The following is a 13,984-nucleotide window of genomic DNA, read 5'->3' as shown; positions in this document are numbered from 1 at the left end:
CTCTCACAAACAATAACTGGCTTGTAACAAATCACTTCACCTCTCTGGGCCTGTTGATTCATCTGTAAAATGGGCCTAAGACCACCGACTCACAGATTGGGATCACACGCATTCAAATGCCTAGCACAATGTCCAGTTCAGAAAAAAGCACCCAGTAAGAGTCTCTCATTCAAGTTGGAGGCACCAGATCCTTACAGAACTATAAAGGCAAAGGAAAAATGTTAAATATAAATACTCTATAATATTATATGAGAGAGGGATTTGAAAGTGCAAATAGTGCATTTGCAAAGAGCGAAGATAGTATGTACATGTCTGATAATGTTATGCAAGGAAAAGTGCCACTGAAAGAACAATTAATAAAGAAAAATATCAGTTAAATGCTTTGTTTCATTTTTTTCTGTTTCTGAAATTCTTAAAAGAATGAGATCCCTTTCAGAATTCATAATGCTGGGTTTGCGTCGTTTTTGCATTTTATATGTGTGCAGCTGTTCTTCCACTATAAGTATGCACATCTGCTCATTAGCAATACAATATAATTCCCACTGTCTAATTATTTGCAGATGATAGATTCCTTGTACATGGTCTAAAAAAAGGATAGTCCTTCAAAAGTGGTGACTTATTTAAAAAAAACTAACTTAAGAGGGTCAGCACAACGAAGTTCAGATATTAATTTGGCAAGTTCAAATATATGAACACCAGCACGTAATTGCCAACCTGATGAGAAACGGAAGGAAATAAGACTTTTTCTCTCTCCAATCAATGTTTCCCAGGAGACAGCGTGAGGGGGCTTGCTTCTTTACCACACACCTGGAAAGAGGCTAGGAAGCAAACCTGAAGAAGGAATGGAGCAAGCCCACCACCAATTCTCAGAGACTTCTTGGGAATAACCCACATAAAGCAATACTTCATGGTGAGTATGCTGGGACATATGGGGTGGGGAGATGTGGAGCCCAAGGGCACTGAATGGAAGAGAATCCTTGGTGGAGGTGGGGGAGTTTTTCATTTCAACTCTCGGCCAAAGAGCCCTATTAATCCCCTACTCGTGACACTGAAGGCTAAGGCTGCAGGCTCAGGGTGTGTGGTCTTCGGGCCCCATAAAACCCAACACCACAGATCATGTAGCCCACTGGGGAAAGTCAGACAAAGCTTTCTGAGGACAACTGGGGACTCACTGTGAGAGGTGAAGGCTGAGAGTGGGAGGAGAAGTGGTGCTGAGAAGTTGACTGAGGATCAAGGATATGAACCAAGCACAGGAAAAGATCAAAGATATTCAGAACATGAGCTGGGAGAAGATGATAGAGAAAAAGTGAAGGGATACTAGGGTTCCAGAAGGAGCAAGACAAACAGAAATTGATGACCTGGCTCTTACAGAGACAGGATGAGTCTGGTGGCTATTATCTATGGCTGCTTGCTCTGCTCAGCACTGGCCTCACACAACAGACTACATTCCCTCATACATCCCGACACACATTTGTGTGGTAGGAACTATTTGGCAGATGGAGCAGTAGAGGTTTCATTCATATGTTCTAGACAAAATATTTTATGGGAACCTCACTTTCAAGACATTTTTTTTCCTTCTCTACAATAGCTGAATCTATATCATTCACTCCCAGGGCTGGGGGTACTATTTTTGTTGGAGGGCAGTGGTCAGGGAAGACCTCTCTGAAGACACAATGCTTGAAGCTGAAGGAAAGGAAGGAAGGAGCCAGTCATGGCTTGAGCTGCAGGCTGACTGAGCAGTAGGTGCAAGGCCCCAGGCAAGAAAGCATGTGTGTCTTCCAGGAATGGAGTGAAGGAGGGCACAGCAGCAGATGTGCTATAAAGTGGGGCGCAGAAGCTGAGGTTGCACAAGAGAGTGCCAAGCAGTCAGGCTGGCCATTGTAAAGGGTCTGTATGTTAAACCCCCCACCCAAAATGGACAACCAGCAAAATGCTTTAAGCAGGACAGGGATCTACGTCGTTATATGTCATGATGTGTCATGATGAGAACAGGTCATTATGGAGAGTGGATTCAGAAAGGGCAAGACAGGCCAGTCAGGAGGCTACCGTAGCAGTCAGATGAGTGAGAGCGACAGCTCAGACCCAAGCACTCGAGTGAAGATAGAGGGATGAGACTCAATGAGGTGCCATAACTTTCCCAGGTCACGTAGCTAGTTCACAGCAGATCCAGTTAAAGCCATATCTTCTCTAACCCCAGGGTCCATACTCTTGATAGATTTGATTAAAGATGCTTTAATTAAGGAAACATTTTAATTAAGATCTTCAGAAGAGTGACTGGGAGTTCATCACCAGCTTCTAGTGGAAGACTATTTTAGTAAGGATATAGGTTCAGCTGTTGTAGAAAAGGAAAAACAACAACAACAAAAATCCCTAACTGAACCAAATAACAGTAGGTTACAGAAGATAGCTTTTGCACTGAGTTTAGCCTGGGATGGTAACTCTGGAAGCTTCTAGCTTGTAGCTTCTTCATTATAAGTGTGAGGCCTCCATCCCTCTGGTCCAAACTGGCTCACCACTACCTCTACAGGCAACTTGAGCGGGGGAAGGGAAAGAGAAAACTCCTTGCTCTAAGTACATAGAACCCAGAAGTTGTACACCATCACCTCTACTCATGCCCTGGTATTCAGAACTCTGACACGTGGCCATACTTGACCATAAGGAGTCTGAGAAATTTAGTCTTTACTGGTGGCTACAAATCCGTTAAAATTCCAATCCTACAGAAGTGGGGGAATTGACACTAGGGTCAACCAGCAGTCTCAGCCAGCAGGCATCTTCAGAAAGGCCGTTGCACCTTCAGGAGTACTCTGGAAGAGTCCCCCATCTGTAGCCACAGTCCCCTGAGAAGGCCTGGAGCTACTACAAGAGGTCCACAAATCCAACCATGCAGCAGGCGTAGCCTAGAGTCTGTAGAATGCTTTGTGTGTATGAACATTTCCATTTTCCAGAGGTACATGACATTGTGGTGGTTAATAAAATAAGCATTCAACTTAAAGTGTAATTAAACTCATAGTGGCATCTTAATATATTTGCTTTAAAAGGATTACGAAGAACACAACTGTATCACATGGGGGATCCATAAAATTATTTGTGCTTAGAAGAGGTCCTCCTAGTCAGAAGTTTGACCCCCCTTGGTTCAGGGAAAGAAAACAGCCTTGAGTTTTAGACAGAGCTGGGTCCAATTACTGCCATCAATATCAAGCAAGACTGCCAAACTTTTGGAACCTTATTTCCTCTCTTCTGTTGATGGGGTTACAATGAACCCCACTTTATAAGGCTGCTGTAAAGATTAAATGAAATTATAAATTTAAAGCAACTATCACTAAGACTAGCCATAAGAGGTGCTTGAAAAATGTTGCTCTCCCTTTTCCCAGGGTTAAGGAGAGTAAAACAAGTTGAGAAGTTAGACTTGTATCAAGTGAGACAAAGCTGAAATCTCTCAACATTGTGTGTTTGCGTCCTTGCGGCTTAGCCCAAGTTATGGGCCTGTGCCCTGTATCTTCATGCAGGAACAGGACTGAAATGGTGTAAATTCACACAGAGAGGGTGCTAGGCAGAGGAATACAGATCAAGCATGAGTGGCTGGGATCTGATCTGGTTTTTTGGATGACTATGTCAGCGGCAAAGTTAAGGAGCCACCTGTCCGTCACCCTCATAACTACCACTACCTAGTCCCCCAGCAGCCACTCCATCACAAAATGGCAACATCAAAAATGCTGAAACCTTTCCAACTAACAGGAAAGACCCAAGAAAGCTTGTGGCCAGAAAACCCACACTTTTATAGGTAGAAGGTAAATACTTTCCCACAGAAATCAAGGATATAAAAATAACTCAATAATTGGAGCACCTGGTGGCTCAGTGGGTTAAGCTTCTGCCTTTGGCTCAGGTCATGATCTCAGGGTGCTGGGATCGAGCGCCACATTGGGTTCTCTGCTCAGCGGGGAGCCTGCTTCCCCCCACCTCTCTCTGCCTCCCTCTTTGTCTACTTGTGATCTCTGTCAAATAAAGAAATAAAATCTTTAAGAAAAAATAACTCAATAAGCTCATTGAAACTGTTGTATTGAGAAGCCTGGCACTTGCATGATGCTTGACCATTGTCAAGTTATTTTCACATTATTTCACTTAATTCTTATGACGTATGCAGTATAGGCATCTGCCTTTTGGGCGATGAGAAAACAGCTCAGATTGAGTAAGTGTCTTGGCCAAGGTCACACAGTTGGGAAAGGGTAAGGTGGGCCCAGAACCCAAATCTCCTAAGTCTCAGGCTCTGCCATGTTGTCTGGAGACTGGGGAGTCTGGACTCCACGTGGTCAGGGAAGAGCATGTTCTAATCTATCCTTAGGAGCCTGGAGGAGTCATATTTGTCCCATGAGTACAACAGGACATATTAGCTTAAACAGTGGTATCTGAGAGCTTCAGAAAAACAGAGGTTTTGTGGTAACTGGTAAATTAAGAGAAAAAACTATTCCAATTACTGGCCAAATCTATGACAACGCTATTAGGTCTGTTACTTCACCTGAAGCTAATCCATTGGGTAGAACTCTCTTAGGACTCATTGTCTATTGGCTGTGAAGTATCTTTAAAGGTCTACATTTTCTGACAGCTCTCTTACCAGCTTTGCTCCCTTCCAAATGGCAGACTGGGGGAATTTCTGCCTTGCCATTAGGGCAGGTACCAATAGAGCTCCTATAGCACCTTGAGGCAGTCAAAGACTGCAGGATTTCTCTGCCTAATCTAATTGAAGATCTAATTGAACTGCAAGGGGACTTAAAGCTGAAATTCTTGCTATTTCTACCACAGCAAATCCTGAACATTAGCAAGAGTCCCCACATTTGCAAATATCATTCTAAGGTATTGCTTCTCTCACAAAACAAAGTGAATCATAACTAAAAAAAAAAAAAAAGCGACCCCTTCAAATGTTTAATGACTCTACAAAGTACTAAATCTTTCAATATGCTAATTAAAATACATTTCCCTTGAAATGTTTCTATTGAGACTCGTCAGTTTTCTGAGCAAATCCTCACATCGAAGGTCAATAACTTCTCAAACTGACTCCAGTTTTGTGTTTTTGTTTATAAGCAACTCTGACATAGGCAAGAGTATCCCTTATGCAGTGTTAAGAATCACTCATGCTTCTGACAACATCCAAGAGTAGGTTATTGCTTCACCGACGAGAGTCTCCACCAAATCCAATGTCCTGCTGTCTTCTGAAATGTCCACCGAGGAAGACCAGTCAGTCTTATGTGCCTGTACTTCCTTCATCTGTTCTAGTGGGTAGTCTCTTTTCTGGGCCACTGAATACTAAGAAAACTGACAGGAACCATCAGGCGACTTCAAGTAGAGAAGTTAGAAGCTGTGTTCAGATGGCCATGTTCAATTGCATCCCAACTATCTCCCACTTCATGCCCATTCTTCAGGGAGTGGGCTTCAAATTCTTACCTCAGAAAAATTACGTGTGACTACATGTTTTGGACCTTCAGGGTTCCCTAGTAATATTAAATTCATTGGCTCTGGAGTTCTGAACTGATGTTTTTGCTTTTAAATTTCCAGTGTTACCATATACTTGTTTTAATGATTTCAGGTTAGTGTGTTGGTCTTATACACATTTATCTGAAGGCTCATTTGATCTCAGTACATTTGGATTAAACTATTTTCTTCCTACAGAAATAGACTTTCTCTGTGCATTAGCAAGGGGCTGGATATTGCTACTTTTTACAGACAACTTGGTGATTCAGCATGACCTAACACAGTGCCTGGCAAGCAGAGGAGACATAAGATCAGTGTCATTAATGACTGACTGTCTTTCATAACAGTTTAGAAATATTGAGATGATCTGATATGTAACAGGCCATATATCCTGAATCTCAAGCCCCAATTCTTAATTCTGAATTATGAAGGAACCCCCTAATCAAACCACCAACCGGTCTTGAGGAAATAATCTTTATTTCCTCCACTCCATGTCTGAGTCAGTGATAAATTTATTAACCAAAAGGCTTTAGACCTCTGATTTACAGAGCCAAATGAACATGGTTTAACTAATAAATACATGTAATAACATGTATAATAATATGTGTGATATAATAAGTACAATGATTAAGTTGAATGAGTGGATTAGCAAGGATTTTTATTGTTGTTTCAAGTAATAGAAACCCAACAAACTAGCTTCAGTTAAAAAAGATGGAGAAGGGTAGGTACCTAGTAGTTCTCATAACTGAGAGGTCCTCAGTCTCCGAAAGATTCTCTATTCTCATCTCTCATTTTTCAGTGTGTCTGCTAAACTTCCTCCCTTGTTTCTCCTGTGGACAAGCTCTTTCCACATACAGAACACCTCCACCTTGGCAGCCCCAGAAAAGGGAGAACACCTTTTTCTCTCATATGACAGTCCCAGGGAAGGACTCCATATTGTCCTGCTTGGGTCACATACCCATGCCTTGAAACAAACACTGTTGTCAACAGAAACAGATACTGTGATTGGCCAGGCCTGGGTCATATGATTACTTATTTCACCCTATTTCTAGAAGTATCATGGTAAACTTTGGAATGCAGAAAAAGATTTTTCCATAGCCCATTACACTAAACTCTCCAACAAAAGTAATCCTAGTAATAATGTGGAAGATCAGATATCTTGTGATTTAATATCTGTGAATATATATACTGCATCAAGCACTATTCTAAGTAAAAACAGACCTATACAAGGGTAAAAAAAAAATTCTTCCTCTACACGCATAATTTGTCTAAAATATCAGGGTTAAACATATGTCATTGAACAATCAAATCCTATTGTCTGTGAACACCATCAGCAGCAATTTCATCTTTTGGCTTATAGAATTGAAGCTGAAGATTAATCAGATGACCTCTAAAGTCTCTTCCTGTCTATCAGTCTACAAACCCTCTGTTAGAATCAAAATACCTCTGGAAGAATAGTATACTAAGCTATTACTTTATTGGATAGTATTATGGGCTGAACTATATTTTCTCCAAATTGATATGTTGAAGCCCTTTTAGTACCTCAGAATATAATTGGGATTTCATCAAGATCAAAAGCTTGTGCACAGCAAAGGAAACAGTGAACAAAACCAAAAGACAACTGACAGAATGGGAGAAGATATTTGCAAACGACATATCAGATAAAGGGCTAGTATCCAAAATCTATAAGGAACTTAGCAAACTCAACACCCAAAGAACAAACAATCCAATCAAGAAATGGGCAGAGGACATGAACAGACATTTCTGCAAAGAAGACATCCAGATGGCCAACAGACACATGAAAAAGTGCTCCACGTCACTCGGCATCAGGGAAATACAAATCAAAACCACAATGAGATATCACCTCACACCAGTCAGAATGGCTAAAATTAACAAGTCAGGAAATGACAGATGCTGGAGAGGATGTGGAGAAAGGGGAACCCTCCTCCACTGTTGGTGGGAATGCAAGCTGGTGCAACCACTCTGGAAAACAGCATGGAGGTTCCTCAAAATGTTGAAAATAGAACTACCCTATGACCCAGCAATTGCACTACTGGGTATTTACCCTAAAGATACAAACATAGTGATCCGAAGGGGCACGTGTACCCGAATGTTTATAGCAGCAATGTCTACAATAGCCAGACTATGGAAAGAACCTAGATGTCCATCAACAGATGAATGGATAAAGAAGATGTGGTATATATACACAATGGAATACTATGCAGCCATCAAAAGAAATGAAATCTTGCCATTTGCGACGACATGGATGGAACTAGAGCATATCATGCTTAGTGAAATAAGTCAATCGGAGAAAGACAACTATCATATGATCTCCCTGATATGAGGACATGGAGAAGCAACATGGGGGGGTAGGGGGATAGGAGAAGAATAAATGAAACAAGATGGGATTGGGAGGGAGACAAACCATAAATGACTCTTAATCTCACAAAACAAACTGGGGGTTGCTGGGGGGAGGTGGGATTGGGAGAGGGGGAGGGGGCTATGGACATTGGGGAGGGGAGGCGAACCATAAGAGACTATGGACTCTGAAAAACAACCTGAGGGTTTTGAAGGGTCAGGGGTGGGAGGTTGGGGCAACCTGAGGGTTTTGAAGGGTCAGGGGTGAGAGGTTGGGGGAACAGGTGGTGGGTAATGGGGAGGGCACGTTTTGCATGGAGCACTGGGTGTTGTGCAAAAAGAATGAATACTGTTACGCTGAAAAAATAAATAAAATGGAAAGAGAAAAAAAAAATAATCTTACTTGGAGATAGAGTCTTTAAATTAAGGGACACCTGGGTGGCTCAGTTGGCTAAGTGTCTGCCTTCAGCTCAGATCATTGATCCCAGGGTCTTGGGATCGAGTCCCACATCAGGCTCTTTCCTCAGTGGAGAGCCTGCTTCTCCCTCTGTCTGTCACTCTCCCTGTTTGCTAGCTCTCTCTCTGACAAATAAAAAAAGAAATAAATAAATCTTTTAAAAAGAGAAGGTTAAAATTAAATCAGGTTATTTGGGTGGGCTCTAATCCAATCTAGCTGGCATTTTTATAGGAGGAGGAGATTAGGACAAAGATATACATGGAGGAAAGACCATGTGAACAGGACCCAGGGAGAACATGAACATCTACAAGCCAAGGAGAGAGTCCTCAGAAAAATCCAATCCTGCCAAAGTCTTCATCTCAGACTTCTAGCCTCTTGAACTGTGAGAAAATAAATTTCTGTTGTTTAAGCCACCCAATGTGTGGTACTTTGTTATTAGCAAATAATACACACAATAAGCCAAGAATTTCAAAGAGAACTGAGGCACAGTGGAGACAAATTTGATAATGGGATAGAGAGAACAAGAGGTTTCTTTAAGATTTTTTTAAAAAGTAGAACTCCCCATAAGATTTAGGGGCCAGGACTAGTGACATAGTTAACTGAGGTGTGCTAGTAAAGATGGGATAAAATAGGAAAGAAGTTAAGAGAAGGAAGGAGAGAGAAATGCATGACAGACTTCACCCTTTTTGAAATTTTGCCAGGGCTAGACATAAAGTGATTGTATCAGGACATGACACTATGGTTGGCCAAGTCAAAGGCCATATACCCAACCTTGTGAGCCTGCGGGGAGCCTGATTCCTACATGACTTCAGGCTGTCCTGGGCTCCTAATGTGTATCTCCACTGAGAACTCTGAAACACTGAGCATCCCGCCCTGACCTTTGGCTTTGGGAGCCAAATGGCTACTCCACCTGGATCAAAGGCTCACCAGCATGAGTTCTTAGCCATCATCACTCTTATTTATGATGCTCACTGTCAGAGCTTCCTGCTGAGACAACCCTAAGTTTGTTAGGCCTGCCTTTCACATATGATAGGCCAGGTCCAAGAGTCCAAACCAGGGTGAATCTGAACCTTCTGACTATAGTATTCTTACCCTACCAGTTCTCTACCTCCCTACCCCATACCTCACCACTCTCCTGCTAGAAATTCATCCCTCCACTCTACACCCCCCCCAAACTCATCCCCCCACTCTACACCCCATGCCAAACCAGGAATGCCTGCTCCTGGCACCCTTCCTAGGCCTTCACCCACTCTGATGGATTTGCCTGGATCCTGAACCTGCATTACCCTGGCTCCTTTATCATTTTGCTACTCTTGCCTTACCTCTGACCTTTGCCCTCTAGCAAATCACCCAGGCACTGGGTGGTACTTAGAACCAGAACTCAAGACCCTGTACTGCCAGGGTCGTATTAAAATTCCACCACAAAACACAATGCACATTTGGAAAAGCTCATCCCCTTCTCAGAAACAGCCAACACAGCATACCCGCTACACAAAAACCTGACACGAAAGGGAAAATATTTTTGTTAAACAGACTGATTGCTAAATGAACAGGGTTTGTGAAAATCACATCTATTATATGGACTTTTCAGTTCATAAGCCTCATAATATCAGATCATCATATTGGCAAGGCAGTGCTTGTAAGGCTGTTAGGATGAAATCTGGAAATTGCTTCATTATTGAATATTACAAATGATATTTGCCAACAGGGAATTTTGCTTGTGTGTGCATTCAAATAAAATTTCTGGCCACCGTTGTTTATAGCCCAGATATATTAATATCACCAATTCCAAAGAAGACAAATGAAATATTTAAATAATCCAAGCATTGTGGACCCACTGACTACTGCATTTTACCTTTATGTTCTTTTTTTTTTTTTAAATCACCCACAGACATTTAAAAAAAAAATCCTGATAACGTCAAAAGATGAGAAAGGCTAAATTCAGGGAAATAAAAGAACCATAAATCAGGAAAACTTTGGAGCTGCTAGAAAGACACTTTAATTTTGTAGACAAAAGACTGCATTAAGGAGGAATAATGCAATAATCAAAGGTGAACGAATCTCTATTGTCTGGCGTCTTTCTCTGTGGGAATTTTCCCACCCCTGACAGCTGTAAAGGGGGGAGGAGTGCAGACTGTGGCTGTGCCTTTATTCTCTCCCCCATTTGCTCCCCAGCCCCTCCTCTCCTCCGTCAATAAATGTCTGCAATCATATTCTTGAGCTCCTGTGTGATTTCAAGGTTCATCTCTTCCATGCAGCTCAAACACTAATTATCCCAGCTGTAATTAGTAAGATAATTAAATACTGGCTCACTCATCTACCTTGGGTCGGGTCATGATTCTCCCAGAAGACCTTGAGCAGTTCCTCAAAGCTGATGCGTTCTGGCTGGTATACCACTCGGACTACTTCTGCGTGGCCAGTTTTTCCTTGAAAGAAACAGAATGTACAACCCAAATTTACTGACAACACCAATCTACTACAAGTCGTCTGTTTCCACAGAACCACCAGACAAGGGCTCACGTTCTTCCCTCCGCAGCAAGGGTGGGAGCCTAACAGTACGTTAGCTAACGATTTCATAGCAAGTCTGTCGCTGGTTCTGTCTCCATAAACGCACACAGTTGTCCTCCGGCAAGCTTCCTGAGGGTGATGACTTCTCATCATTGGGCTCTATTTTTTTCTTTAATTTCACGAGAAAACAAACTCGGGTTTTCATTTTTTTTTTATCTCACCCTTATGAAACCTTATGGATCCAATCTGACATAGTGCTCAAGGCTTGAAACTCGGTGAGGGGAATGCGCCAATTTATTTTTATTATCACTGCCCGCGATATGCAGTAAGCACAGCTGCACTACAGGGTGACGTGGTGCCACATCAAGAAACCTGGGACAAACAGCCTTCTACCGCGTTCACATCAGATCGATTCGTTAACGGAGGGACATATTCTCTGTGCCCTTAATACAGGGGCAAGAGGTCAGGTTCACATACCCAGTGGGGGGCAAGGCTTTTCTCAGCCTATTTCGTCTTGACCGCAGCGAAGGTATCTGTGTTAGCGTGTCCATTTTCAGAGGTGGTCCCAGGGTTCTGGAGATCAGGAAAGTGGGTGTTTGTAGTAGCCCTTGTACCTCTGGAATTCATGCCCTTCCTTATTTCACAGTGTTAGGATATAGTAAATAATAGAACCCTCCATACATATCATCTCTCTATTTAAATTTGTTTTCCATCTCTTTCTGGGCACCTTACATGCAGTAAAGAATTTAACTTTGCCCTAAGAGATATCTGGCCTTTCTCTGCCTTGGTCTCTGGAAGATAATCTGCATCATACCTGATAGGAATATCCTTCTTTAAGGTGAGGCTGGCCACAGCAACAGTCTTAGGGTGAAAGCTAGCCCCTTGGAATCTCAGGATCCAGATGGCCACACCCAACAGTGTTAGGGTTAGGGCTGGCCATGCCAGACAGACCAACCATGTGCTGAGACTGGGGGTTTTGAGTAATGCAGAATCAGCTGACCTAAAGACTGAGTTAAACCATGTAGACAATCATCAATCATGCATATATAATGAAGCCCAAATAATAATTCTGAACATCAAAGCATGGGGGAGCTTCCTGGTTGACAATACTCTGCATATTGTCACAAAGGGATGTCAGGAGGGCAGCATATCCTGACTGCATGGGAGACAACACAGAAACTTGGCACTGGAACCCTTCCAGACTCTGCTCTATGCATTTCTCCATTTGGCTGATTTTGATTTGTATCCTCTCCCTGTAATCAACTGTAACCCTGAGGATAACTGTTCTCAGTGATTTCTGTGAATACTAAATGATCAGACCGCACAGTGGTTTGGGAATCCCTTGAACTTCACCTTGGTTGGCAAAAGGGTTTGCCCATAGGTTGGTGATCTCACTTTAATCCTCACAGTGATTTTACTGAGGGAAAAACTGAGACACCTAGAAGTTACATTTACCCGAGGTCACATGGAGCCAGTGAATTCCTGAACGATAACCTAAGAAACTTCTGGTTTTTTTGTCCAGGATTCTGTCCAATAAACAAAGCAAAGAAAGCAAAGTGAACATTAATCCAGAAAAGGAAAAAAGATCTATTCATTATCTTTCATCTTTTTTCTCACATTTAATTTCTGACTGTAAAAATAAAAATTTGCAAACAATATGAAGCTTAAAAATGTACAGCAATATAAAAAAAGAAAGGAAAAATTACATATTATATTCTGACCACATACAATAAGTACTATGATTATATTTTACACATCTCTTTCTGAAAGATACCAGATACACACGAGTGCACATGTGCTCATAGACATGCACACGCACACACACACGCACAACTGCACCACTCACAATTTGCTTTACTCCAAGCATGGCATCACTTTTTTCAACTTCCCAGCATATTGTATTTTCCCATATCACTGGAATTTTTAGGAAATGCCACTTATAATGACTATGTAACACTCCAAAGATGGTTGTACTATTATTCAATCATCCCCTGTCACTGGGGGTTTAGACTGAATCCTATTTTTATCTATTGGTGTAAAGATCTTTCCACATTTCCAAGATTGCCTCAAGCCACAGTTACATAAGTGGGATTTCTAAACCAATGCTTACAAACATTTTTAAGTTTCTTACTATTTACTGCTTAGCTGCTATTCGGTAAAGTTGACCCAATTTTCCCTCCCCATTGGCAGCGTGTTTCAGGGCCAGTCTCAGTCACTATTACAATTTTTTTTTAAAGATTTTATTTATTTATTTGACAGAGAGCAGAGAGAGAGAGATCACAAGTAGACAGAGAGGCAGAGAGAGGGGGAAGCAGGCTCCCTGCTGAGCAGAGAGCCCGATGTGGGGCTCGATCCCAGGACCCTGGGATCATGACCTGAGCTGAAGGCAGAGGCTTTAACCCACTGAGCCACCAAGGCGCCCTATTACAATTTTTTTTAACTCTTACCAATTTATAGTAGGACAATAGTGTCCTATCATTTTATTTTCAATGAGTTTAATTATTAGTAAGGTAAAAAAAAAAAAGGCATGTGTATTTATTTTAATTTATTTGCTCTAAGTTTTATATCATTTTTATATTGGGTCATTCATATTTTTAATGAATTGGTCATTTTACATAATTTTATTTTTTTTAAAGATTTTATTCATTTATTTGACAGATCACAAGTAAGGCAGAGAGAGAGAGAGAGAGAGGAGGAAGCAGGCTCCCCACTGAGCAGAGAGCCTGATGCAGGGCTCGATCCCAGGACCCTGGGATCATGACCTGAGCCGAAGGCAGAGAGCCACCCAGGCACCCCCATTTTACATAATTTTAATTCAAAGACTACAGCCATAGAAGGAAGCCAACAAACCGATTTTATACTCACAGATATAAAAAGAATTATGGGAGAAGAAGGGAAGAAGATACATTAAGTATAACAATCATGTTATTGTAAAACCACTTTTTTAAAAAAGATTTTTATTTTTTGTTTATTTGACAGAGAGATTACACGTAGGCAGAGAGGCAGGAAGAGAGAGGAGGAAGCAGGCTCCCCCTCAAGCAGAGAGCCTGATGCGGGACTTGATCCCAGGACCCCGAGATCACGACCCGAGCCGAAGGCAGAGGCCCAAACCACCGAGCCACCCAGGCACCCGTAAAGCCACTTTTGATCCCACTTCAAAATCTCATTATTTTGTATTTTGAAATGCTTAAATGAATG

General features: G+C 41.9%; 1 protein-coding gene across 10 annotated transcripts in view; it reads right to left on the bottom strand.

Moving 5' to 3' along the window:
* Positions 1-13,984, bottom strand: part of MSRA (methionine sulfoxide reductase A) — a 435,929-nt gene that overhangs the window by 142,796 nt on the left and 279,149 nt on the right. For 9 of the 10 annotated variants that reach the window (XM_045997943.1, XM_045997941.1, XM_045997939.1 and 6 more), the window contains one exon: positions 10,600-10,704. The exons of the other annotated variant lie outside the window; for it this stretch is intronic. In XM_045997943.1, coding sequence (XP_045853899.1) covers positions 10,600-10,704 — 105 coding nt within the window. The remainder of the gene's footprint in view (positions 1-10,599; positions 10,705-13,984) is intronic. 10 annotated transcript variants of the gene reach the window in all.

Source organism: Meles meles, chromosome 2 (genome assembly GCF_922984935.1).
Source record: "Meles meles chromosome 2, mMelMel3.1 paternal haplotype, whole genome shotgun sequence".
NCBI lineage: Eukaryota > Metazoa > Chordata > Mammalia > Carnivora > Mustelidae > Meles > Meles meles.
Note: the sequence above shows the minus strand (reverse complement) of the source record. Positions and strands in the feature narration are given on the sequence as shown.